The sequence below is a fragment of the Heliangelus exortis genome, chromosome 4 (assembly GCF_036169615.1).
Source record: "Heliangelus exortis chromosome 4, bHelExo1.hap1, whole genome shotgun sequence".
NCBI lineage: Eukaryota > Metazoa > Chordata > Aves > Apodiformes > Trochilidae > Heliangelus > Heliangelus exortis.
This window is the reverse complement of record NC_092425.1, coordinates 30,992,121-31,018,557: the sequence shown is the minus strand read 5'-3', so window position 1 is coordinate 31,018,557 and position 26,437 is coordinate 30,992,121. Positions and strand designations below refer to the sequence as shown.

Below are 26,437 nucleotides of genomic sequence, written 5' to 3'. Positions count from 1 at the left end.
ATTCAAGCAGTTAAATAAACTGACAGACTCTAGGGAGTTGGAGATGCTCAGCACCTACCACTGATTTTGCCCGCAAGATGAAGCATTTAATCAGAGTCCTGCAGGGTCACCTCTCCATCCACAAGAAGCATCAGCATCCCTGGCTTTTCTCCATCCACACAGTTTGCACTGCAAGACAGGGCCTTGCCAACTGCACCATTTACGTCTTGCTTGGTGTCATTTTTTAGTACCATGTATCAATCAGGAGACATTATTTTATATGGCATACTATACCACTTGGAGTACTGAGTCCAGTTCTGGAGCCCACAAAATAAGAAGGACATGGAGCTGCTGGAATCCATTGGAAGGCCTCAAAGATGATCAAGAGGGCTGGAGCACCTCTCCTATGTAGACAGGCTGAGAGCATTGGGGTTGAGAAGGCTCTGGGGAAGACCTTATAGCAGTCTTCCACTACCTGGAGGGGGGCCTACAGGAAAGCTGTGGAGGGACTTTTAAGTCCTATACCTGGAAGTGTTCAAGGGGAGACTGTATGGGACTTTGAGCAATTGGGTCTAGTGGGAAGTTTCCCTGCCCATGCAGGGAGATTGGAACCATAAAATCTCTAAGGTCCCTTCCAACTCAAACCATTCAATATGATTCTGTTTTAACTGTAGATGAATTAGTGGCAGCACCATTCCCTAAGCAGTAGAGCTGAGGCAGCAGGCCAGGCTACGTTTTTTTTTCAAAAGCATTGCTATGAGTGAAGTCCCTCGGTCCATCCCTGGGCATGGAGTTAAGCGCCTCCCGTTTCACGGGCGGTACATGCAGTGAGCCTCCCTCACAACTCCGTCCCAAGCATCAAGCGCAGTCTTGGAGCAAGTTCCACCTCCCGGTCTCCACGGCGGGCCCCGGGAGCGCGGGGACCAGCGGGACTGGGCCGGGCCGGACCTCTTTAGCCCAGCCGGTCCCCGGGCTGGGTGGCAACCGCCGCCGCAGCTGCTCCTCGGCTGCGAGAGGAGCCCGAAGCGAGGGAGGATTTGGGGGACACACACACACCTGCCCCCGGCCGGTGTCCGCCGCAGGGCTGGGCAGGCAGGGGTGGCGCGGGGGACACCGACTCGCCCCGGGTCCGCCGCCTGCGCCGCGGGGAGGCCGAGCCGAAGGGAGCCGGCAGCGCCTCTGCCGGGAGCATACCCGGGCACGATCGCAGCCTTAAGAGAACACCCCGGCACGGGCCTCAGTCAGCCGGCAGTCCCGGCGGCCCGGGCGGGCAATCCGCCAAGCCGGGGCGGAGGCGGGCGGGCACCTCTGCCCCACGCCCGCCGGCCCTCGCCTCGCCTCGGCCCGCCTTGCCTCGCCCGGCCGCGGCCGGGCCCGGCCCCACCACCTCCCCGGCGCGACGGGGTGCGGCGGGGGCAGCCCTGCGGCGGCAGGGCCGAGAGGACCGCCGCCCGGCTCCGTGCCGCTCCGCTCCCTTTCCCAGCCCCCGCCGGCGAAGCCAGCTCGGCGGCAGCGCCCCAGAGTGAGCACCTCCCTTCCTTCCCCCCGGGTGCTGGGTGTTGCTGTTGTTTTTCTGCCGCCGCCGCCGCAGGTCGGCCGGGGTGGGCGCGGAGGGAGGGAGGGGAAGGAGTGCGCTGAGCTATGGGGCCGGGTGCCAGGCGCACGCCTCTGCCTGACACACGGGCGGAGAGGAGGAGCTGGACCGGCAGGTTTGTCAACGGGGCGGTGGCTGCCCCGCTCCGCTCCCCTCCCCTTCCCGGGCTGCTGAGGATAATTAGTGTCTGTACGAGTCTGTCTGCCCCCGGGAGGCAGGGCGGGAGGCGCGGAGTCAGTGCGTGCCCGGCTGTTTGTGCGCGGTGACTCGCCCCGGCCCCTCGGCAAAGCCTCCACCCCGCGGGCGGGGAACCGCCCGGCCCGCCCGGCCGCGCTCCCCGCCGTGACCCTCCCACCGCCACTCACCCCGCCGGCCTGGGGAGCCTGGCAGGGCGAACGGCGCCGGCGTCATGTGACAGCGCGGCCCGATGCCAGGAGCCCGGGGGGAAGGCGGGCGGAGGGCGGGAGGCTGGGCGGCGGGCGGGCAGCTCCTCCTCGCACACAGACTCGGAGCCACCGCCGAGGCGCCTCAGCCTTCAGGACACGGGACGTCGGACACGCCGGCTTCGCGCCTCGGTGCTGCCGGAGCGCCCGCAGCCCCCGCCACCCAGCGCGACCCCCGGCACTACGGGAACCGACGGAGGCCCGGCGCGCTCCCCACCTCCCGCCGAGCGTAAGTGTGAGGGCGGGGGGCAGGGCTGAGCCGGGATGTGCCGGCTGCGGGATAGAGGTGCCGGAGGAGGAAAGTTTCCAAGCGCTGCGAGCGGCGCGGAGCTCAGGGTGGCAGGGAGTGGGACGCCGCCGGCAAGCCGGGGAGCGGGAGCCGCGGCCAGGCAGTAGGTCTGCGGGGACTGGGTATCCGTCCCCACCGCTGCCGAGGAGGGGGGAGCAGGACCGGTCTCGGGGGGCGCGGGGGCTCACAGCAGGGCTCCTTCCGTGGGTTTGTGAAACTTCCACGGGTGGCCGGATCGGGGGGCACTGCCGCTGTCCGCCGCACCCGTCCGGGCCGGTAGCGCACCTGTGTGGCCGCTGGCGCCGCCCGGGGCCGAAGCCGCCTCCCCCGCGGCGCCCTCCCCCGCTGGCCGCGCTCCCTGGCGGGGGGGCCTGGGGCCTCTATCCCGCCCGCCTCTGGCGGGGGGGCCTGCTGGCCGCCCGCCCGCCCCTCGGAGCCGCCCTCCAGCTGAGCGGGGCCACTGTCCCCGGCTTCTCGCCGCCCTGTATCGGGCTCGTCTTCTGTGAGAGATTCAAGTGCCATCGGATCCCGCGTGGGATATGGTGCCGCCAGGACGAGCTGAGGTGAAGAGTGTAGCGGCTTCCCTCGGTTCCGAGGGCGGTGGGGGAAGTACCATGGCAGGAGCGGCTCTCCTCTTGGCCGCGTCCCACCAGTAGCGCGAAGTTGATGGGCAGCGCCGTGTCCCCGGTTTAACTCCCGCTGAACTCGAGGATGAGAGCGGCTCGCAAAAATGTTCTCCTTGTATTGTCATCTAAGCTTGGCACCGCTTAGCCATGATGTGGACGAAGTTAAAAGGCGTAGCGCCTAGGACAGCACGGCAGTTAAGTGTGGAGTTAAGGAAATAACGACCGTAATTAATCCTCCCTTTTCTGGAGGCCATTTTTTGGTTTTTGGTTTGTTTTTTTTTTTTAGGCCGAAATTGGAATAGGAGTTACTAGCTTTGGATCTTTGTCAGGTGGGCACCTGGCACAGGTTAAGAGAGGGAGCCTTGGAAAAGGGTCACCAACAGGAGCCTGCGTTTGGAGGTCACAGCACCTAACTGGAGGTTTGGAGAAAGACCTGTGTCAGAATAGCTCTTCAGCGGTCATTCATGGGTTATACAAAAAAAAAATGCATAGGAGTTGATTCGTGTACTCTTCTGGGGGATTCAAGTTCTGTACCTGCACTGTCTGCTGTGTTGTTTGCTTCCTCACTTTTAAAAATTCAGGAAGTGTCACTGTGGGGCTGAACTCCTGGAAAAGCTGAATTTGGGTAGCTGATAGGAGAGCTTCAAAGAGTCAACTTTATTAAACTAAGATCCATACATTTTCGTTACCTGTATTGAAATCTAAGGATTACATGGCTGACCACTTATATTTTTCTGTAGAAAAAAGTGTGAGAGGAACTGCACCTGGATTTGATAATCCTGCCTAACACAGAGGAAATTTATTTCAAACTAACTTTCCTTTTGTCTAATACCAAGTTACAAAAAAAACCCTGAATCTGACTTGAGCGACCCTTTTAATTTTTTCCCAAGCTGGTAAAAACTTTTTTTTTTTCCCTTGTACACTGTGTTACAGACCATAAGGGAGAATGGGAGTAAAGATAGGGAAAGAAAAGGTTACCGAATGGTCTCTCCCTTCCCTGAGAAACCAAGCAAAACTTCCTGTAACTGAGCTGCAAGGGAGCCCTTAGGTACTGTGAGGATTTGACCTAGGCCGCACCTGTTTAGCCAAAAGCAAAAGTCTTCAGAAAAATAATGATGTAAATGTGAGTGAGATTAGTGAAAGGCTCTGAGGTAATAAAGGCAGGAGTTATACAACCACCAGATTATTTATATTTCCAGATATTCAGTATGAATACACTAAGGAGCTGATGCTATCAGCGTGAAGCCTTTGCCTACACTTTGCTGTGTAGATGCTGTACCAGCCAGTTGTCACCTCGTGTGCATTGTTGAACTTCAGCCATGAAATCCCACAGCAGTTATTGGTGTTACTGCGGTACCTGTCCACGTAATTTGCCTCCACACATTCTCATATTGGTTAATATTAGATGTCCCACCCGTGGTATATAAATAACCAGTGAAAAGTAGGTAAGAGAAGAGAGAGTATTTGAAACCACAGCTTTGAAGGAAAACGAATGTTGAAGTTGTTCTGTTGCCTGCCATCTAGACAAGAAGTGTCTTTCTTCACCTCATGTTCCCAGCTTATTTCATTTATGCAGTGCAGCTTTCAAAAATAGAAGTATTATACCCACGGAAAATCAAGTCCTCAGATGAAGCCCGAGTGCATGTGAAACGGGGCTGTGTGACGGCTGAGAAACACACTGTTGAGTGCACTGAGCGATGCTGGTGCTCAGCTGCTGAGCAGTACTGGGGAGGCACTGCCCGGCAGCCACCCCCTCGCTCCTTCGCCTCACGGAGCGCTCCGCTCCCGCTGCCTTTTCCTCTGCCCGCGGAGAAGCTGTTGCTGCTGCCTGTTGGGTGCCGTGCAGATGTAGCTCTCTCTAGCTCCTGGCGTTCTGTAAATTCAGTAATAAGCCGACTGGTCCTGGGGTAGGTTTCAGCTAATCGCCCTGACCTGTGGTGTATAAAAATCTCCCTGATGTTCAGGGAGCCTGTTTGTAAATAGGGCAGGTCCCCGGCATAAGGACAGTGTTTTTATTCACACCCAATGAACAAACACCTCCACCCACTGTTGTTGTTTTAAAAGACTCCAGCTGCTCATGAATACAGGGTCAGGGAGGGCCGCCTAAATGTTTCTCTGTGCTTTCTCCCCAGCACAGCCAGCAGAGCTGTTTCCTGTTCTTTGTTTCAAGGCTGGGGTTTGCGTCACACATTCCAAGTGTCATATGTGGTGCTCTTTCCTGTTTCGGGCTCTTTTCTGGCAGATCGGTAGCCTCGTCCAGGCCCCTTGTCACTGCCCCTCAACTCCCAATCCCCACCCAATGAGTTATCATGTCTCCACACACTCACGATTGCTTAAGATGCCTGTGTTATGTCATAACGAGGCTTCCAAGTTAACCTTTAACGTGCACCCTCGACTCCAGTATATTCTGGGGGGAGGTGAACTGGAGAGCTTTGCTCCCTTCCCTGAAAACTTGTCATCCAGTGTCCAGAAAGTTGTGAGCCAGTTCTCTGCTCTTGCTTGCTCATCAGCTGATTTGGAATAGCTCCATTAAAGTCACGGAGATGATGTAAAAAAAAAAAAAAAGTGTAAATGGGAAGAGGGTCCATATCTATAGGCTCATGCTTAAAGAGGGTTTTGGCTTCTGACCTTACCAACCTGAATGGCCCACAGTAAACACTAGGTATTTCCAACTCTCAAAAGGAGTAGATACTTTCTCCATATACAAAAAAAGATTTGCTGTCTTCCAGATGAAGCACTGCTGGCTAGCTGTACAGAAAACGAGGCACTACTAACTAACTTTTATTTGGAATACATGGATATGGCTATGCCACATTCTGCATTTTTGAAGGCATAAAAATAAATTTTTTACTCCTATTTTTATATTTGTCTTCTCCCTCCACCCTGTTGCAGGCAGAAATAGGTAAACACTAAGAGGAAACTGAGAAAAAGAACATAAATCTTCCTGTTGCTTTGGATATGACAGAAGAGCTTAAGGGCCCAAACCAAAGCTCCTTGAAATAAAGACTCGCATGAACTTTGTTAGATTTTGAATCAGGCCCTGGATAAAAATTCAAGGCTGAGTCTTTATTCTTCTCTGTCACTTCTGGACCAGTATATGCAGTTTCTGTACACTTAAAATTACTTCCACCCTTTCATTTTACTTCTTTTTTATTTCACTCATTTTGAAAGTAATCTAGCTCTTTTGGATGCTAAAAATTATTTGTTTGTGATCAATGCAGGTATCTGTTAAAAAGTATCTGAAAGAGGTGCTTTAATCTTCTTCTTTCAAGGTTTAATTATATGTGGAAAATACCTTTTACTGTATTATGTGCACATGCTTACATAATTTTTCTTTGTCTGACCAGAAATCCAGATAACAAGAAGTATTTGGCCACACAGTTTTGGTAAGTTGCTTATTGGTTATCATTTTTTACTCTCAATTGCTTTTACTTAGTTGTTTTTCTGCTAATTCTAGAATACCATGGATTACTTTATCCATTACAGCTTGATTAAGTACCTTAATTCTGGTCCTGTTATTTGCACAAGATTTCCAGCATATTTAATCTTATTCTTCCCATAACAGAGGAAAAGTGTTGCATTTAGCTGCATTTAATATTGGAAACTGATGTATAATAAATGCAGTAAATTTTGCGGTTCACATCTTCTTGTAGCCAGAAGTTCTACATAAATCAGGGACTGACATTAAAATTTTAATAGTTTTGTAAACCAACTTTTTAATATTAATTAACATCACTAACAGGAGGTCTTTTAGAATTCTTTTATGCTGTCAGCACTGAAGCTTTGTGTTTCCACTCTGAGGCTGTAGCTGCTTCCAATCCAGAATATGAAGTTGGCAGAGCTGGGTTTGGGAGAGCTTTAACCCTTCCCTGTTACACATTCACTTGATGCAGAGCCTGCCTTTGAGGGTTTTATAGCTGTAGTGGGCATCTCCCAGGGGAAGGAAGTGTAAGTGTAGATCAGCCAAATGGAAAGATAAAGCTCCAACAGGTTTTTAATAGTAAACTAAGTCAGAATGGAGAAACAAAAATGTGGGGCCTATCATGCAGTTGGTGTGCTTTACCAACAAACTGACTTCATCCATGAAGGCATGACAGACTTTCTGAACTTCTAAAGAGTCTATGCTGCTTTGATCACTCTCCTTTGTACCCACTACACTGTCCAGCTATCTTTGCTGTTTGGGGTTTTTTCCCATGTCCATAGGTACACAGGAATTCATTGACATTTGCCCTGCATTCAAATCCTCACTCAAATGAATTGTTTAGGCTATCATGCATAGATGTGCACTTCCTTTCTTTAAAATTATATTTTTCTTCTTCATACTATCAAAAATACTGAATCTTGGTTTCATAAATGTTTCATAAAATAGAAGAACCCTTTATGTAAGAAAACAGGATTTTCTGTCTTTCTTCCCTCATAATAAAAAGATAGGATTTATATCTCTCCTTCTAGGTTATCTTAAAAATTAACCTCTTAAGAAAAACACAACAAGAAAACAAAGTTCCGTTTGGAAGGGAAAGATTATCATACCATTCCACATACTTCACTTGTTTTCAAAAGGCTGATCTTTTATCCTTACTAGACTGTTTCTCCTTCTAAGAAGTAGGTTGAGACAGGAAACCAAACAGCAGTCTGCGCTGATAAGGGAGAATATTGTCTAATAGAGGTGCCTCGAGAGCTTTTCTTTCTCTCTCCCTTAGGTTCAGTAAATGTAAGAACTGACGGTTGGGTTTACATTGGCTCCATTTTTCCTTGAAAACATCCTTTCATAATGAGCACTACAAGAACATTTTTGCCCCAAATTTTTACATGCAAGAAAGCCATTTCCAGACATGTGGCTTCAAAGAGCCTACAATGATGTTACTGTAAATTTAACGAAAATATTGATTAATCTGCTACACAGCTGATAAATGATTATGTCAGACCAGTCCTAAGTGACATCAGAGTTACGATCGATGCACAAGCTGTGCAAAAAACAAGATTTTTCAGTCTATTTGCAGTTCTGAAAGGAGGAAGATAAAAGATTTTCATGTCAAGAAAAAGAAAAAATAGTTTGAAGTACTGAATAGCGGAATCTTACAGAAATACTATTTTTCTTCATGCTTATCAAGTAGAACTGTTCCCAGGTACTAATTTACTTTTACATTATATCCTAACTTTTTCAACAATTATTACCATTTTCCAGTGGAAATCCAGTGAATAAACAAACACAAAGTGCTGTCAATCACTAAAACATTTTTTGGTGTAGTGGTTCTTCATGATTTTCCCCCTGCTGTTCTTTGTGAACTGGCTGCTCCAGTCCCTTCCCCCAGCGCTGTGTCTGAGCCTTTGCTCCTTCCTTTGCTTGCTTTGGCCGAGTCTGGCTGCTGTGCTGAGCTGCAGAGTTTCTTCTATTTTGAGGCCGAGTGCAGTTACACTCTTGCTTACTTCCCATTAAGTTAATGGAACTTCAGGAGCACTTTTTTGCTGACTCAGATCTTGAGCGACTGATGTGGTAAATGCAAGCACATTGTGTTACTAGCCCTGAAAAACACAGTTTCTACCTTTTCTAGGGAGTCTTGCTCTCAGAAACTGTTTTTTCTCTGTCAAACTCTCTTCCAGGGTTACAATGAAGAAGACTTCTCACCCAGGTTTAGAAAACCTCCCTACCCTTTGGATTTCATCAGTGGAATCTTCTGATATTATCACTTCTTAGTATTAGAGGAAGTTAGAGTTGAGGCTCACAGAACTAGTATTTTCAGAGCGACAGCCCAAGTCCCAAAGGACTTGGATTGAAGACCTTTGACCACACAATTTACCAAGGCTGCTAGATACCAACAGGGTGGCAAGAGCTACAGTATCTTTATGGAGGGCACTCATGCAGTGCTAATTTAGCAGATATCATTGCAGTATTCTGTAATTACACCAACAATAACAATCATTCCATGAAGCTTTTAGACAAAGCCAGGCTGTACCGTGGGGCAGCATTCCTTGCTTCCCCCAGGCACAAAGATTGAGAAAGCAAACAAACACCATGCATGCTTTCATGCAGGAGGAAGAGAGGCAGAATTTCTGGTTGCCACCATCCTGTCCGAAACAAGAGTCAGATCACTGAGTGCTTCCAGATAGTGAGAGCAAAGGTTCCCTGTTAGAGGCAGGCTTTGTAGAAAGTGCATAGTCAAAACTGGTCCTCAACCCCACCCTTTCCTCTCCTAACTGGTCTGCAGAGTTGGTGGACCTTGAAGGTAGATGTACAGAGCTGCCAGGGGTAGTTGCAATGCTTTTCTCCAGCTATTCTGTAGTGCAGATGTATAGTCTCAGTGCATTCTTTTAACTACTTCGCTCTTTTAATCCGGGGTAAATAATCTATGCAGTCCTTATTGTGAGAATACACATTAAATACCTTTAAGCATTCATTTACTTTTATTTATGTCTCTGAAACAGTACACCATACCTGTCAGGAAGTTAGTATCACATCTTCAATCCTCACAAGGCTAAGAACTCGACTGATGATGAGCTTCCCTTCTGGAAGGGATACTTGCTGCGTATTGGATCATGAGGGCAGGGTGTTTTTTCTGGCTTGCTGTCTTCACTGGACTTCAGATATACTGAAGGACTTTGCCTGGACTTCACCTTACACCTGTCCTTATTTGCATACAAAACCCAGTTGCTTCATTTGTCTTTCAGAAGTAGAGGGTGTGAGCAAAATCTTATCAAAAGCTGTGTCCTGTTTGGACAAGTTGGACTGACTTGGCAGAGGTCCACAGGGTGGAGTATATGGGAGGAGGCAAGAAAGTATAACTGGGTGGCTTGTTAGCAGAAAAAGAGGGGGAGAGCAAAAAAAAAAAAGAGGGTGGAATGTTTGGGTACTGGATTGTAGTTAATTATTTAGTCTCAGATAACATGCATTTTAAATTCTTTTAACCCACATGAAAAATAACACTTTAATGCAAAGTGGTTTATCTAATAATGTGAAAAACAAATGCCCTTATTTTTAAATATGCTTAATAAGAGTATATTGTTGACTTCTCATTGTTCTTTTCAGGGTACCTCAGGAATGAGAAACAGTATTTCTATTTTCCAGAAATTAGTTGTATTTACTAAATAATTTGTGGGCTTTCAAACAAGTGCATTATGAAATCAGTGTGCAAAGTAGAACCCAACTGTTTTTTCATTCCTCTGTACCAGAAACAGATAAGGCTGTTTACTTTCCCTATTGCCCCCTTCTCAAATGTTTAGGAGAGGGAGATTGGGAGGGTTTCTGTTAGTAGGCATGATTCTACAAATAAATCAGGAAGAACTACTAACTTCTTACTAGAAGTAGCGTACTTTTATTTGTGTGTGAGTGTGCATGAATGTGTTTTGTCTGTGAATGTGACCCAAACAATTTGCAACATTAGTTTTAAATACAAAGAGAATTCCTTCCCAAACTTATTTGCACCCTTAGGGAAGTGTCTTGAGCTAAGTTTTAAATGCCAGACCCAATGCTGGTTTATTTTGACTCTGTAGCAACTCTTAGTTTCCACCAAATAAGAATCTGATCCTTTGATTGGGACTGACAGGATGAAGAGTTAGTTATTAATTAATTTTCCTGTCTTGGAAATTTATTTCCAGCCACTTTCAAATGGGTAAAATAAACTTATGACTTGAGTATACATGATAAGGAAGTGCTCAGTTTCTGTACTATGATGCAGCAATAAAAGTACTGTTTTTCCTCTGCTGTTCTTAGATCACTGCATCTGAGAAAGACTCAGAGTTACTTTTCTCTTTTATTCAGGGCATTAGACTTTCTGCTGTCTGTGTCAGTCTAATTCCTGCACAGTAATTTAGATCCCTCTCAGGAAATACTCATGTATAGCATAACTTGTGAAATGTGTATCAAATCTCTCACACACTTTCTTGAAGTAAAAGGTGAAAAGGAGTAGCTCTTAAACTGAAGGCAATCCGATTTTAAAACAACAAAAATGACAAACAGAGTAGCCTGGGAGCATTAAATGCTTACTTAAAGCAACCTTTTACCTTCTCCCAATCTCTCTCCTTATTCATCGTTTGTTCTTTCTTCTTTTCCATTTCTCTGTCCTGTTCTTCTTTTTCTCTCACTCTTTCTCTCTGTTACTCTCTTTCAGTCTCTCACTCTTTCTCACTCACTATTTCTTCCCTTCCTTCCCCCAAGTACAGATTGGTGTGTCACATTATACACACATAAACTAGAAATTGAAAGTTCCTGAAAACCTGAAAGCAAGTAGTTCCAAATTCTTATATGTGAGGTCTGAGATACTATATTTTACTGTAAACATTTTTAATATCTAAAAGTATAGCTTTTGTGTGTTTTCACATTATATATATGTGTGGGAATATGAGTGATGCATGCATACAGATATATATTTAATTATAATAATCTGTATAATATGTGCATATTATATTTCTGAGAAGACAGTTCTAGCTATGTGAAATGTCAAAAAGCCTGAAAAAGATATCCATTCGTGAAACATAACAATGATTCCAAGAAAAAGCTATAGCTAATAGCCTTCTCACAGACATAGTTGAAGTATTTACAAAATTATCACAACTTGTAGCAAATAGTGCCATCTTACACAGCTGCTTCTAAAATGAAACTACGTGGTTTTAAGTTGAAACTGGAAATTTGATTTTTATAAAAAGAACTATAAAGATACTTTAATTTTTATACTTGTTTCCATTATTCAAAATGTACACCATTGTAATATATTTCCAGCTTTATTCATATACCTGAGTAAATTAATACTAGACTTAGAACTCATGACATAACTTTCTGTAGAAGCTCTTGGCAAATTTTAATCTATGAACATATGCGATAGTTAATTGCAAAATTGTTCATTAGTGTAGGTTTATGAAAGTTGTTTTAACATCATAAAATTTTCACTTAAATCTCCTGGAGAATTTTTCTATCCACAGCTGGATATCTGTTCTTGAGCCTTTAACCTACTTCTTTAGGGTGCAATTGTCCGGACAGTGCATCCTGGCTCCATTCTTTTCTTTCCAGTGCCATCTACTGGTCAAAATTAAATTTGTGTGAATGGGTTTTTTTGCCCTCACATCTTAATAGAGGTCATACTACTTCCAGGCAAGGCTGTGCTCTGTGCAGTGTGTGGTGAGAACGTGCTCCTTTGACATGAGTCATACAACATAGAAGCTCAAGGGATTTAGAAAAGCTTGCCAGCATCAAAAGGTCACTGAGAACAACTTTCTCTATGCCTTCTGGCTTACCCCAGAAAAAGTATCTGCTTCTTTCCTTCACAGCACCTTTCCAAGTCGATCATGGCAAATGTGTTCTGTGATAGTTAAGTTATGACATGCTTTATGCTAAATACTTCCATTTCAGGTAGTTTGAGTGAGGCTAAAATTGGGTGATATTGAACACTTTTGAAAAAAAAATTGCCACTTATATGGAATACAACCAGATTTTTAAAGTGCTTTTCTTTTATACAGTTACTACAAATACTTGTTGAATTGTCAGTAAATCTATCATCTTGGCAAAATAACTGATATATTTTTCAAGTTAAGTCATGACAGTGTGTTGAATGTACCTCTTCAAATTAGTCCCATTTTTTTAAATCTTTCTTTTGCGTTGATTTCAGTGCCACCGAACATCAAAAGTTTAAACTTTTCTGCCAGTACTGCCCATGGCAGGAGGGTTGGAACATCTTTAAGGTCCCTTGCAAGCCAAACCACTCCATAATTCGGTGATTCTTAGACAAGAGAGATACTCTCCAGAACCAACTTACTGCTAAACAAGATCATTCTGAAGTTACAGTGCTGATGAGAAATGCATAGTGTAAACTGTGAGGTGTTTATGCACTGGCAGCTAATGAAAGTGACAATTCTGTGGTATTGATATGCTGGCACACACAAAAAATACTCAACTTCAATGAAAGTCAGCAGATATTCCTTTATTTCAGTAGCAATTGGGAAAGAAGAAGCTTAAAATAACAAAAATATTTAAATGAAGCCAAATCATATATTTAGGAAGCTATGTTAGAGATGGATATTCACATTAATCTGACCAAATAGTAAGTAAGTTCTATACAGTTCTGAAAGTTAAGGGAATTTCTACAGCTTTCCAATACCTTGTCTTTCCCCTGCAGGCCAGGACATCAGAGGCATTAGAGCTCGTGAATAAAGAAGATGCTAATGTTTGACCCAGTCCCTATCAAGCAAGAAGCCATGGACCCAGTTTCAGTGGTAAGACTTACAAAGTATTTTAGCCCTTGTGATGGCTTTATAATTTTTCCATCTTTACATTTATACCAAGATTTCTCTTAAGCTGTAGACCAGCCTAGGAAAGGCTGTGAAGCTGTATTTTGCTTTTAGGGTAGTCAAATTCACATTCTGGGAAAAAAAAATTCTGTATTTTCTGAATTTATTGCCTGCAAATGAACTAGCCCATTACTTCTGCCAGTGCTTCCATCCCCAGAGCAAAGGGAGGCTATCCAAGTATTCCCCAGCCACTGCTGTGCAAATGCAGTCTCTGTAGCTCATGCTGCTGATGGAGGTGGCTTGAAATGAAGTTGCCTGACTTCACAGTAAAGCAGCAAGAGCTTGTGGTTTTTATGTTGCACCTTTGAACTAGATGCACAGCTTCTCACCATCCCCTTTTCTCTTTCTGTCTTGGTCTTGACAACATGTGCCTGGGGTTAACTGGGCACTCTAAACAGCAGCAAATTAATATGTACAAAAAAGGGAATAGCTTTTTGCTGGGTGAGGTGGGTGCATTCCTTATCTTACCATGTGAACAGAGGATAACCAGGGCAGTGGAAGGAGGAATGTGGGAAAAGAGGGAAGGGGAGACTTTTCATTTCAGTTGGATTCATCTTTCATCAACTTGATGTATAGGGTCAGCTCAGAGAAGAGTCTGGTAAGCACGAGCAGCAGGAATGTGTAGCTGGGAGGGGGACAGTGGGAATTAACAATTGTTTAGGCTGCCAGGGTAATGCAGCCTTAGGAAGCAGTTTTGTGTGTGCTTTACCTGTTCAACTGCAGACTGCTGCTGAAAGAGAACATTCAGCCTTTCCTTCCTCCTTTCCAGCTTTCTGCTTCTTTTATATGAGGCGAAGCAATTGTGTGGCCACAGAATGATTTTGATCCTTTGGATGAGTTTGTTGAATGGGCAGAATTGCTAACCCTCCAAAATACCCTCATTTTTTTGTCAGATCATGGAGATATTGTGACTGATTCTGTGCAGGTGCTGAGTGCTAGTGTGTACTCCAGGGAGTGAGCACTCGGGGGAGTGTGTGCTCTGCTCAGTGTGTGCTCCAGTGAGTCTGTGCTCACTGTGTACACTCACTGTGTACTGAAGTGAGTGTGAACTCAGATCAGTCTGCACTCTGGTGAGTGTCTGCTCTGGTACAGATGCAAAGACAGATGTGCAAGTGGAAGCCAAGCTGCTCAGTGCTCAATTCCAATGAAGTTTTACCTTAAAAATTAATTATATCAAGTACCTACAGATGACATTATCTGCCTCTAGAACTGAAGAATAACAGCAGCATACTTCAGGTTCTGCGTTTTGAAACCAGGCAGTTGGGTTCCATCTGCATGAAGACTCTTCTATGGCCCCAGCCTCCAACTAGTAAAGATGTGAGTACTCACTGGAGTACACACTCACATGAGTACACACTCACTGGAGCTTACACTTACCCAAGTACACACTCAGTGGAGTACACACTCACTGGGGTGCACACTTACCCGAGTACACTCTCACCCAAGTGCATACTCACTGGAGTAGTGTATTTCAGGGTGTGTGGCTGGAAGGATTAACTTGACTTCTTGGATGATTGTGAAGCTCACACCCACAGTATTTCATCACTGCCAACAGTGCACAGTGCTTATTGAGCTGAATTATTGAACACTTATTATGATAGTTCTCAATGAACTTGTGACAGAGTCATCTGAGTCCTACCTGTTTGCTACAAGGACTTTATAAACATTTAGACAAATACAATAACAGTTTAATGAAAGAAGTTGATTTTTTTATGTTACCACCTTTCTTTGAAATTAAATAAACGTTTTTTCTCTGCCCTTCCATCAGCTCAAAACTTCTTGTTTCACCTGTTTTTAGATAGCTACGTGAGGGTTTGAGGTCTTAAGTAGTGTACTGGAATACAAATTGAGTGCTTTCTTATGTATTAGCTGCTATTTGCATTAAATCCTATTCTGATTTGACAAATAGTGTAAGAATGTAAGTAGGTTCTTCACCTTTTTCTGTTTTTCCAAGAGGCTGTCTAAATTTTGAAGTTAAATTAATCTGCTTACGTAGTTCATAAAAGTTTTAAAAAACTGTTCAACTGTAGAACAGAGAGTCATAGAATGGTTTGGGTTGGAAGGTACCTTAAAAGATCAACTAATTCCAACCCTCCTGCCATGGGTAGGGACATCTTACATTAGCAATATAACAGAATTTAGCAAATTATATCAGATTAGTGCTTAATGATGTCACCTTGTGGAAGCAGAAGTCTTCTGGGTGGTGATAGGTGTGCTTATGACCTACTTGGCCAGGCTTTATTTTTGATAGATTGTCGAGAAGAAAAGCATGGTGATTATTTGGCCTTTTGGATTTACTGATTTAATTGTTGGAGCCACATGGAATAAAACACTAGAAGTAGCTTCAGTGCTCTGGGTTTTATTGCAGACAAATAGCAAGGAAAGGTAAATTAATTGCTTTCTAAGGCCCAAAGAGGAAAAATGATTGTGTCAAAAAAGGGCTAGGTGGAGACTGTAAAGGAACATGTGGTGAAATACAAATCTACATCTCTGTAGTGATCTACTGTAGTGACATACTGTTCTGTACAGGAATGTTTAAGACAGTAGTATTTACAGGAATGTTAATGCTCTCAGTAGAAATCCAGGGAAAAATTTATCAACTTAAATATTTAAGGCAAACAGAGCAATGATACCCAATTTTCCATTGTTCCACCAGCACACTTAACATAAATTGTAGGACAGGTGAGAAAATACAGTTCTTGCAGGCTGTGAAATGGACTTCTGCTTCCTGCAGTTGGTGGTTTTTAGAAAACAAGAAGGAGGTGGTTGGGCTTTTCTCTTTTAATTTTGTTCTTGTTACTGGCAATGCTCCCTCTTCACATAAAGAGACTGTGAAGTCTTCCTTACTCTCCCCTCTCACATTCCTCAGAGACCTAGAAATTGAACCTTTGCTGAAAAGTACAGGAATTTTAGTTTTAGGAGCAGGAGATCTAAGTGTGACTTACTTCAAACTAATAGGGCTTCAACCGTACTTCATTGCTAGTAAAGCAAAACTGTTTCCCACTTGAGTGTCTGATTGACAGCAGATATTCTCCTTTTGATTGTTCTGGGATCCTTCTCAACTTTTTTACCCCTTTTGTTCCCAACACAGCTAATTTGTTGCACCACATTTTTCTATCACAACCTAGGTAGAAACATAATCTAAGAAAGGTAACAATTTTTAAAAAATTATTCTGCTTCCCCAAACTGCCAGAAAAAATAGCTAATGTTAAATCTGTGCCAGTTTAATTACAATTAAAACATTCTCTGCAAACAATGCAAGGCATATGGGGCAACTTACCAAGTCCCTAAAATACCACTTCTTTAAAACAATTATTTTTAAAAAATTAAAAAAAAAAAAGTTGACTAAGCCACGAGGTTTTGTTTTCATCACCTGTTTTACATTGCTTCTGAAACAGTTAGTGAATCAGGACTTAAATAACTTCTTTGTGTGAAAACTTAGGCTTTATTTAATTCACTTTTATTTAGAAAGCACATTAAGCTGCTTTCTTAAAACGTTTTCATTTTGCCTCAGCTTTATTAGCCACCTTTCTTTTTCAGCAGTGATTGTGTGTGTTATGATGTCTTATTTGATTTTCTTAATTTTTTTTCCACTCCTTTTGACAGTCCTATCCATCCAATTACATGGACCAGCTGAAGACAAACAAATACAGCGTCATTTATTCTACACCAAGTATGTTGCACAATAAATTCTACTCAAACCCTGAAGGACTATCAAATGGAATCCAGATGGAGCCAGTAGACCTTACAGTGAACAAAAGGAGCTCTCCACCTTCAACTGGAAGTTCTCCTTCCCCTCTGAAATTTCAGACTGTGCATAGGAGAACTTCACCTGGATTGACTCTGTCCTCACCCAGCTCACCTCTCAGTAAATTCACACCATCACCCCCAGGAGTACAGCCTATTTCCATGCCAATAACAATCCCACCTGTAATGGCTGCTGCTCTTACACGCCACGGACTGAGAAGCCCTGGAATACTCCCAGTCATCCAGCCTGTTGTGGTCCAGCCAGTTCCTTTTATGTATGCTCCCCATCTTCAGCAGCCCATCATGGTGTCCACAGTTCTTGCAGATGAGATGGAAACTCCAAGTAGCATGCAAGGTTGGTGTGGTCAGAGTTTATTTTTTCATGCCCTCTCATGCAGGGAAAATAACTGTATCCAGACACTTCTTAGTGTGCTTTTCGTGTTTTAGGAAATGAAACACAACTCCTGTTCTTCTGAAATGCATGGGCATATAATTTACTTTTAAATATTAATACCAAACTTAGGAAGGTCATATCCTGTCCTGATTTACACCGGCGTAGAGCTGTTTGTCTACTGAGATTTCATCTGATAAAAGCATTGGAGTGATGAAAAGGAATACAATTTCCTGAGTGACAGTTCATCAAAAGATAGCTAAAACTGGGAGATTATGTATTTTATCATAAATTGTTGAACTAAATATAGAGCTGGGGAATTTCTTTTGTCTTAACTATAGATTTTTACATAGATTTTTATTTCCATAACTCTCCCTATTTTTGATGTATTGTCTTCCCTCTGCTACCCTTCCCAATATAGTGCCTGTCATTGAGTCTTACGAGAAGCCTACAGTGAAGAAATCCATCAAAGTAGAGCCAGGAAGTGAACCATTGAAAACTGAATTCTATCCTGAACAAATGTCACCTCCAATGATGACCTCATTGTCTCCCCAGCAAGTAATGTTGCAAGAGTAAGTAACAAACAGCAGCCCCAAGATCAGCAGAAGAATGAAATGCTGTTCATTGCAGCAGTTACTAGTTTTAAGGAGTGGGAGAGAGGGTCACTGTGCTTTAGGACATGCTAAAATAGAGAAAAACATCCTTCCCCCCACTGGCACTGAGATATAATGATTCAACTTTTTTTTTCACACTTCAGCAATACAGGAATTGATACATATTTATACATCACAACCACATAAATCTGCTGTTTATATAATGCCACTTCCAGACCTACAATTAACTGAAAGTAGAGCTTCCAAAAAGCTAGTGATACCTGTTCATGTGTAGCCAGCAGCAAACTGGAAAGATAATGTAAAGATACTCCACATGGATCTGTGTTTTTACACACTTCAAAAAGATTCTTGTGACTTTGTTTTCTTGGAGGACCACTTTATCTTGTAAAAAATTTTGGCTACTTGGTGTAAAGAACCTCCACAGGCCTACAAGTTCTGTATATATCCAGTGAAATTCCATGTTTACCTGAGGCCATTGTTCCGTGGGTGGGGATTTTTTTTTTTTAGCTCAGGTAGTTCCTGAAGCTTGCTCTCCACCCAGCCACTTGCTTCCTTCCCAGTACCAATTCATTGTACTGTGGTACAACTGTGATTGTGGCCACTGGATCACATATCTAATGGGGTTTAAACAGTCATGTTTGCAGAAGGCAGAGGAAGGGCTAGAAAGAAGTGAGATATGAGGCAGAAATTTTTTAATGGGAAATAATAAAAGTTTCTCAGGAATACCTGAGGAGCCCTGAGCACCCTGCTGTTTCTCATTTTACTAGAAGTTCTGCCAGCTAAATCATGGAATAGCCTGGAGCCTGGCTCATCCTTCAGCAGGCAGTGTTCTGGGCAGGCTGCTGGCACGGCACAGGCAGGAGCTGGAGTTGGGGACTGAGCTGAGTTCATGGTACCTGGCATCAGAACCCATTTCTGGCCTTTCTTTGTGTTTGCCATCTGCACGGTTGTGTTCACCTCCCAGAGTGGGGAAGAAGGGCTCCAAGCCACACTCCCACCAGCAGTGTTCACGTGCAGAGGGATTCAGAGAGAGAAGGCACAGGACAGGAGGTCTCCTCCATTCCCACCAGAAGGCAGTCTCTCCCTCCTGCTGGTGACTCTTCACAGGTTTACACACTGCAGCTCCAAGGCTGACTGCCTTCTGCATGGCCTCTTCTGGGCACCCCACCTCATTTTCAAGTCTCTAACCATCTTGGGTGCAGGTTCCAGGCTTCAGGCTCTCTGCAGTTAGCCATGACTGACATTTAATTCAATAATTCCAGCATTTCTGGGCACAGTGACAGAGTTAGACTAGTTGCCAACAAGCTTTCATAAACAGTATGCTGTTTATTTAAGAATAACTTCATAGGTTTTATTATAATAAACATAAAATAGTAAGCATCCATGTTTACTAGGTGGTTACTTACCTTCATAATGGGCCTGCCACTAATCAGAAGGTCTTTGTGTACATAGAACCAACGTCTGCTAGGTCAGGATTATCAAATGAAGCAGTTTACTTTTGTTTTTTGTTAGGCCTCTTTAACAAGAGCAAACCAGTAAGTGCTGTTCCTGGCTGATACCACACCCTTCCTCCAGGGCTGAGACTTCTGCAGACTTGTCACCTGCATTAGTGATTTGCATTAATTACTTCCCAATGAGAGCAGTTTCCACAGGAAACCCATCCGCTGAGCAAAGAATATAAAATTTAGTGGAATGTGTAGGTGGCATTGTAACAAAAAACATTTGAATATCCATGTTTCCAAGATGAGAAATCTATGCCTTTATAAAACATCCTGCTTTCTCAGAGCTTCATCAGATTCTCTCTGCATTTTTTATCCTTTTTCATAGATTCCAACTGCCTAAAGTGTGCTATTCAGATACCTGAGTCACATTGGTGGAGTATAGAAGACCCTCAGTCTCAGTTTTAAGTGATTGATTTTGCTTTAGCATTGATTTATGGCATGCACATAACATACATGGTGATGGTGACGTTTCCATAGGGATTGCCAGACTTTCTAACACATTTGATAATTGACATAACTTTGCAGTTATTTTTATAATCAAACTCGAAGCAATAATCTCTGAACAAATCTAAGAAGCCTCATACATGTTGTATTGGTGCAAGTATCAAAGTCTTAATTCATGCTGCCAGCATTGTGGGGTCTGTTGGTAAATAAGGACAAAAAATTGTTGATAGTGTAATGTGATTTTTGGAAGACACTCTTACCTGTTAAAGACTGATTCTTACATGGTTAGACTGACATGAGTTTGTATCCGGTTGTGTAAGAGGGATGAAAGAATTAGGGCTGTGCTTTCATTATTGGCACTTGCTTAATATTTACCTCTGTTTTTTGACACCACCTTAACACTATTTTTTTTAGCTGCCACACCCCATCTGATTATTGATAACACTCTTTAGTCTTACAGACTTGAAGGAAAAATGACAAAGAAAAACCTCAGTGTATTATTTACATGATCTTAGGTTGAAAACCATCACAAATGGGGCACAACCAATATCTTTTTTCTCTGATGTTATGATGCCCAAGCCTAGCCTCCACACACAGAGTTGTCAACCCAAGTTAGTGCTGTCATAAGCCAGAGCTTCTCCAAAAAGAGTAGTGTTCAAACTGAGCATTGCTTTAGGGAAGCATTTCTTTCAAAGCTAAAAACCTGTTTCCTGTTTATTTAGGAGTATATACACCTGTGTCTAACATCACTATCTGGGGTTTCCTGCCATTACAATATTTTTAGCTAAATTTGATGCATACCTAAGGAGTACACTCAACAGTCACAGAGACACCCAAGAAAGAGAATTTGACTCCAAATTTCAAGCTGGTAACTCTAATACAGAATGAGACTTTTCCCACATTGGTAATTCCCATCCTGCTGCTGTGGAGAGTAATAGATTTTTTTTCCTGCTAAACCACACACCTACCTGCCTTGTAACTGTCCTTTTCTCTGTTGTTCTAAACAAAAGACCTTTAGCACATGCCCTTTATTTTTATGAGAGGTAGGTTCTGAGCATTCCTGAAAATTAGGCCCTAAAGGAACTTGATTTAAGGAACTAGTATAACCTGGTGTTACCAAATGTAATTTGGTCAGTAAAGAAATGTGAAATACAGTAGCTGAGGACAGATGGGAGTTCTAGAAAGCTTATTCCTATCACATGGAGGAGCTGGTTTTGCAACAAGTTATGCTAATATCTGCACATTATACATTAAGTTAGAGTTAAAAGCTAAAAATGCATTAAAAGTTCCGATATGGGCCTGCTAATGGGTTGAAAAATGGAAGTTTGTGAGGTTGCAAGACTTGTTATGCTGCTTACCTTCTTTAGGAACATATTTATTTCCTTTTATAAAACTAGCATGGGAGAAAGAATTAAGGTTTTCCCCAATTCTGCAGGAGGGGTGTTGTTCAAAGCTAAATATCCTCAATCGATGTCACCTTTCTAGAAGCTGAGCGTGTTTCCACACGCATGAACGTTGAGATTTTTGTTTGTCGTAGAAGTCCATATGTAGTTAGTACATGTCCTACCTGCACTGTACCTGTGGGCTTCAAAAGCTAAAAATTATATTTATGAAGGTGGAGGGAGAACTTCTGACATCCTGTGGGTGTGCCACCCAGGCTAAACTCTACTTTTAGGAATTGACGTCAGTGGCATGGGGAGGCCGCACCCTCCTGCCAGCACCAAACAGGAAATTCTTAATTACGTGCTGAAGGAGTGGCTGGAACAATAAAGATCGAGTTCTGCTTTTGAAACCCTAAAGATACAATTTCTTCAATAATATAGAAAAGCTGTTTCCAATTACAAGCAAATTAGTTACGTTTGAAGGAAGAGAAAAATTGCCAACAAAGGCAAGAAGAGTTCGCTCTGAACTCAAAAGTTGAGTAATGTGGGTTTGACTGAAAAACAGGAATTTGAAGGGAGATTTTCCTTTGCAAGTTTAAAAAAAAAACAACCTAGGGAGTAGTAAAAATGGCTACATCATTCCACAAAGTGAGTAAATGCTTAAAAATATTACTGCTAGAGTACAAGAAATTTTCTAAACCCTCTTGAATTTTTCGACATGCATGTAATGTTGTTCTTTCTGCCAAGAGACAGAGTGGTAGTGAATAAAGGGCTCTGTCATGAATCACATTAGCTGAAGTTTGTGGTGCCAAATGGTTTTTGTTTTTAACATTCAATTTCACTTTGCAGGAATCACCCTTCAGTTATAGTTCAACCAGGAAAGAGACCTTTACCTGTAGAATCTCCAGACACGCAAAGAAAACGCAGAATACATCGATGTGATTATGAAGGCTGCAACAAAGTCTACACTAAAAGCTCCCATCTGAAAGCTCACAGAAGGACCCACACAGGTTTGTACATTGCTGTGCTTTTCTTTCATCAAGTCTATTGTAAAACAGTAGACTAAGCTTTTAGTTTGTGCTAGTGGCCATCTGGCCACAGAATTGAAGAATGACTGGATGTTAGGGGTTGGAAGGGATGTCGAAAGATCATCAAGTCCAATGCCCCTGCCAGAGCAGGATCACCTGGTGTAATTAACAAGTGACAGAAAGTCACAGGTGTAAATAACAAAATGACAGAAGTTAGGTCTGCCATTGTTCTGCATATAATTATAGGCTCTGTTCTGAGTATAATTATAGGCTCAACAAAAATACAGAGAATGTAGCAGGAAAGACCCACAAGAGACTGTAAGCCAAAGCAGGATCATAGCATATGTTGATATGCTTTACATTCACTGGGTCTTTGCTCTTTTTCTGTACACTTACTTGCACATTACTCATTCTGCACACACTGTACACACCAAATCAGTTCAAACTGAACAACTCACCTCTTGTATCACTCATAAATTTGACTGAGACTTGCATGGTAGTAGCCCATTTGCAAAAGTCTGAACCGTGTGCCAAAAATAAACACATCTGTTTCATGTGGACACACTAACCACTGATCTGATGGTGGTCTTTACTGAGGGAGTGTTCCAAGAAACATACCTTCATCTCTGTTCTCTGCAGAAGTGTTCATCTTGGCATGTTGAATAAATGTATGTGTATCCAAGGCCTTTACAAAGATATGGAACACTTTTAGGTAAAATGGAGCCCAGTTCATGTCTGTCTTACATTTCTTCATAAACCTGTTGGGCAGCATAATGGTGTTAAGGAGAAGGAGGATCACAAACTAGCCATTATTGATGAAGAGAGCTGAGTTAATGGTGCAGTGATGCCAGTCATTTATAATAAAATAACTTTAAGAGGTCACAACCAGATTTCTATCTGCTGTGCAGATAGAACAGTAGCACCAGACCTTTCCCCCAACTGATTATGAGGCCCTGGCTTGAAAATACTTGAGCGAATGCTTAAACTTTCACACTTCTGGGCTTGATGAGACAAAGCAAATGCTAATGTGAAAGAGAGAGGAGAGAAATAATAAAAAATACAAGTTGTGGCAGGAAATAAGTTTTTTGCTCTGTTAACTTGGACTACACAGCTTCTGGTGCAGGGTTCTCTGCATCCCAGTGCTGTCTGGAGGCTTTTTGAAGTACTGCCTGCAAGTTTACAAGGCAGGAGGATAAATCTGTCAAATATTTAGCTGATTTATGTCTTAAATCCCCACTTCTGTGTTTCTTTCTCCAGGTGAAAAGCCATACAAATGCACTTGGGAGGGATGCACGTGGAAGTTTGCTCGTTCTGATGAACTAACGCGGCATTTCCGCAAGCACACAGGAATCAAACCTTTCCAGTGCCCAGACTGTGACCGTAGCTTTTCACGTTCGGACCATCTTGCTCTTCACAGAAAACGCCACATGCTAGTCTGAATGTCTTCTGTCCCTGACTTCTGTCACGTTTTTGTTTTTTTTTTTTCACACATGCATTTTAATTTGGATTCAGCTGGTCTGAATCTTCGAGTTTATACCATTAAAAGCTTACATATGGTCAGTAACAGTTGTTATCTAACCCTTCTATGTCCTTGCCACGGGTCAGACCTAAAGAATGTGAACACTTTTATTTTTTCCTCCTGGGGGTGCTAAGCAAGCCCTTTCTGCAGAGAGTATGTTTAATGTATTCCATTGTGAATAAGGGAACTTGTAAACTAACAGCTTTTGTTGGTTTCTTCATATATTCAACCCAGCATATACTGATAAAGTAGTAAATGTTACTGAATATCCACAGTGCTAGTCCTTGCCAGAGACTTTTATTTATGTGTCCTGTAGGGGATGCACTCATTTTATGCTCAACAATGCAATGAATGGATGCTCCCAATCATGCTGATTTCTGCAGTATGGTTAATGTAACAGTTTTAGAAAGGCACCTGATTCATAAATCCCCTCTGTGCGAACAGTGAGTGACACTGTAGAAATAAATCTAAGCAATATAATTACTTTACAGAAAGATTGAATAACAGTGTCATTTACTCTAGCCAAGAAGAAAAATTGGCAGGAATTGGTCTATACATAATATTGTGCATCTACACAAGTGTCATTTGTCCTCTGTATTATAGTGTAGTATATGTCCTTGTTTTTATAGCCCTGGTGGATTTGTTAAGTGAAGACCTTGTGTGAGACTGAATGTCTGGTGTCTGTGCAAGTGTATGGATGGGACGCACACGGTACTCTCCTATGTCATGGCATTAAATGATACTCAAAGAAAACGACCACACCTCATTTCAGGGATATAGAGTATCCCTCTACAGTCACTCCCCTATGTTTCCTCTACTCAAAATATTTTTTCCTTTTACTGTACCTCAGAAAATAGCAAACATTGTGTTAAAAATGCTTCAAACTGTATTCTTGCGAGTGTGACTTTTAATACACTACAGTATTTAAAATTATTAATCCACAATACATTTTTTGTGAGAGGATGGCATCAGGTATGAAGCACTTCTAAGGATAAATTGAGTCGTGGATCTGGTTTGGATAAATACAAACCAAATCATCCATTTGGTAACTCTTCATTTGTACTCTGGTAGTCTCTCAACGTTAGGTAGCCTTAGAGTTCTTGTGGTTGTGTCTAGTTCATTAAAACATCACATCAGCAATTCTCAGCTCCCATATCAATTAGAGAACAAAATGCCATAGGGTAAAATAAACTTGAATTTTAGCAACCTAGAAATACTCCTGTGTAGAATCCCACTGAAAGGCTGGTTTCTGCCTTAATTAGCTGTCAGATTTTATGGCACTGCGAGGGAACAGGATATATTTCTCCAGGTTTCTCAGGCACCAGTGTGTTTTTCTTGTTTCACCTATGTCAGGCAAACGCCATTCCCTGCAAATTAAACAACTGAAGTTAGAATTTTGTTTCTCTTGGAAAAACCTGCTGGAAAATGGTAGGTTGAGGCGAGGAGTTGTTTCCTAAAACTCTCCAGGAGGAGGCAGGTGGAGTGTCCATCTGCGGGTGGGTACATTTGAGCTTACAGAGCAGGTAGGCTGTGCTTCTACACCCCAAAGAGTCCAATGGCAAACTAGAACATCTTGCAGATGTAAGAGTTTGAGCATGAAGAGCCATCACTTGGTGATAGAGTTTTACCAGCTGTTCTGCTGCCATCCACATACCCGTAGAGTTAGAGGAGGAGAGGATCTGTGCTCCTCAGAGAAAAAGGTTCCTACAGTGCTCACTGTAAAATATAAAGTATTGTTCCAGATGTGTAACGAAGCACATGTGGGAATACAGAACTGGCAATTTTATTTAAGGAGTAGAGCCCCGAACCTGTGCTCAGCAAAGGGGAGGACAGGGGTTTGCAAAGTGGGGCTGGGAATGTTGCAAAGCTTTTGTGAGGAAGGCCCATGTGTGTTCTGTTACAGCACTGTACATTCTCACCACTTCACTAGGACTGAGGAGAGCTGCACCAGCTCTGACTTGTAACTGGACCTCATCCACTTATCTCTGGGTCTGAAAAACCTGGGAGAGGAGTTGGTCTGTCTTTAACTGGCTGGGTTAGTAATGCTGAGAAACTTGGAGAAAGAAGTGAAACACTTAACAGCTGTTCTAGAGTGGGGATTTTGTTGGATATCCTTATTGCCCACACTAATTTCATTAGGCTTTATTTAGGTTTTAATGGTAGTCCCATAAATGCAGACACATCACTGTCTTGAGAGGCTGCGTGGAGCTGCTTTAGCATCAGTCACAAATCTATAGACATTTAGGATCCTGGGATGAAAATAATTCACTATGATAGAGAAAAAAACAGATGAGATCCTATAAAAATAACCAGCTTATGGTTACTGCTTCCCTTTTTAGCTTGACAAATGCAAATGCGTAAAATCTGGGGTGTTTAAGGAACATTTCTTCCCAGTGCTGTTTCTAAGACTTGCACAATCTTTCTCTTTTATTTTTCTTTCTTTTTTTTTTTTTTTTTTTTTTAATTTGAAATCTAAAATCAAGTATCCTAAAAGCAGAACTTCTTTATAATTAAGAGTTACTTTGGAGAATTTGATCTCAGTTATTTGCCATGTTCATTCATTAACTTATGTACCTTTTTCCTGAAAATATTTTTGCTAATGGT

At 42.8% G+C, this 26,437-nt stretch overlaps 2 protein-coding genes across 3 annotated transcripts in view; one reads left to right on the top strand and one right to left on the bottom strand.

Moving 5' to 3' along the window:
• The window catches only part of RPL9 (ribosomal protein L9), a 388,416-nt gene that overhangs the window by 120,047 nt on the left and 241,932 nt on the right, over positions 1–26,437 (bottom strand). The gene's annotated exons all lie outside the window — the stretch shown is intronic.
• KLF3 (KLF transcription factor 3) lies at positions 1,628–23,878 on the top strand. 2 transcript variants are annotated; one of them, XM_071743741.1, is made up of 7 exons: positions 1,628–2,245; positions 6,279–6,317; positions 13,035–13,131; positions 16,813–17,308; positions 17,766–17,916; positions 22,136–22,296; positions 23,572–23,878. In XM_071743741.1, the coding sequence occupies exons 3-7, from the start codon at positions 13,075–13,077 to the stop codon at positions 23,751–23,753; spliced, it is 1,047 nt and encodes a 348-aa protein (XP_071599842.1). In that variant the 5' UTR covers positions 1,628–2,245; positions 6,279–6,317; positions 13,035–13,074; the 3' UTR covers positions 23,754–23,878. The 2 variants fall into 2 exon arrangements, with proteins under 2 accessions (XP_071599842.1, XP_071599841.1); XM_071743740.1 differs by lacking the exon at positions 1,628–2,245 and adding an exon at positions 4,388–4,838.

Coding starts and splice junctions, on each gene's coding strand:
- KLF3 (XM_071743741.1), top strand. CDS start 13,075: ATGCTAATGTTTGACCCAGTCCCTATCAAGCAAGAAGCCATGGACCCA. Junction 13,132..16,812: donor CCATGGACCCAGTTTCAGTG/GTAAGACTTACA, acceptor TCCTTTTGACAG/TCCTATCCATCCAATTACAT. Junction 22,297..23,571: donor TCACAGAAGGACCCACACAG/GTTTGTACATTG, acceptor TTCTTTCTCCAG/GTGAAAAGCCATACAAATGC.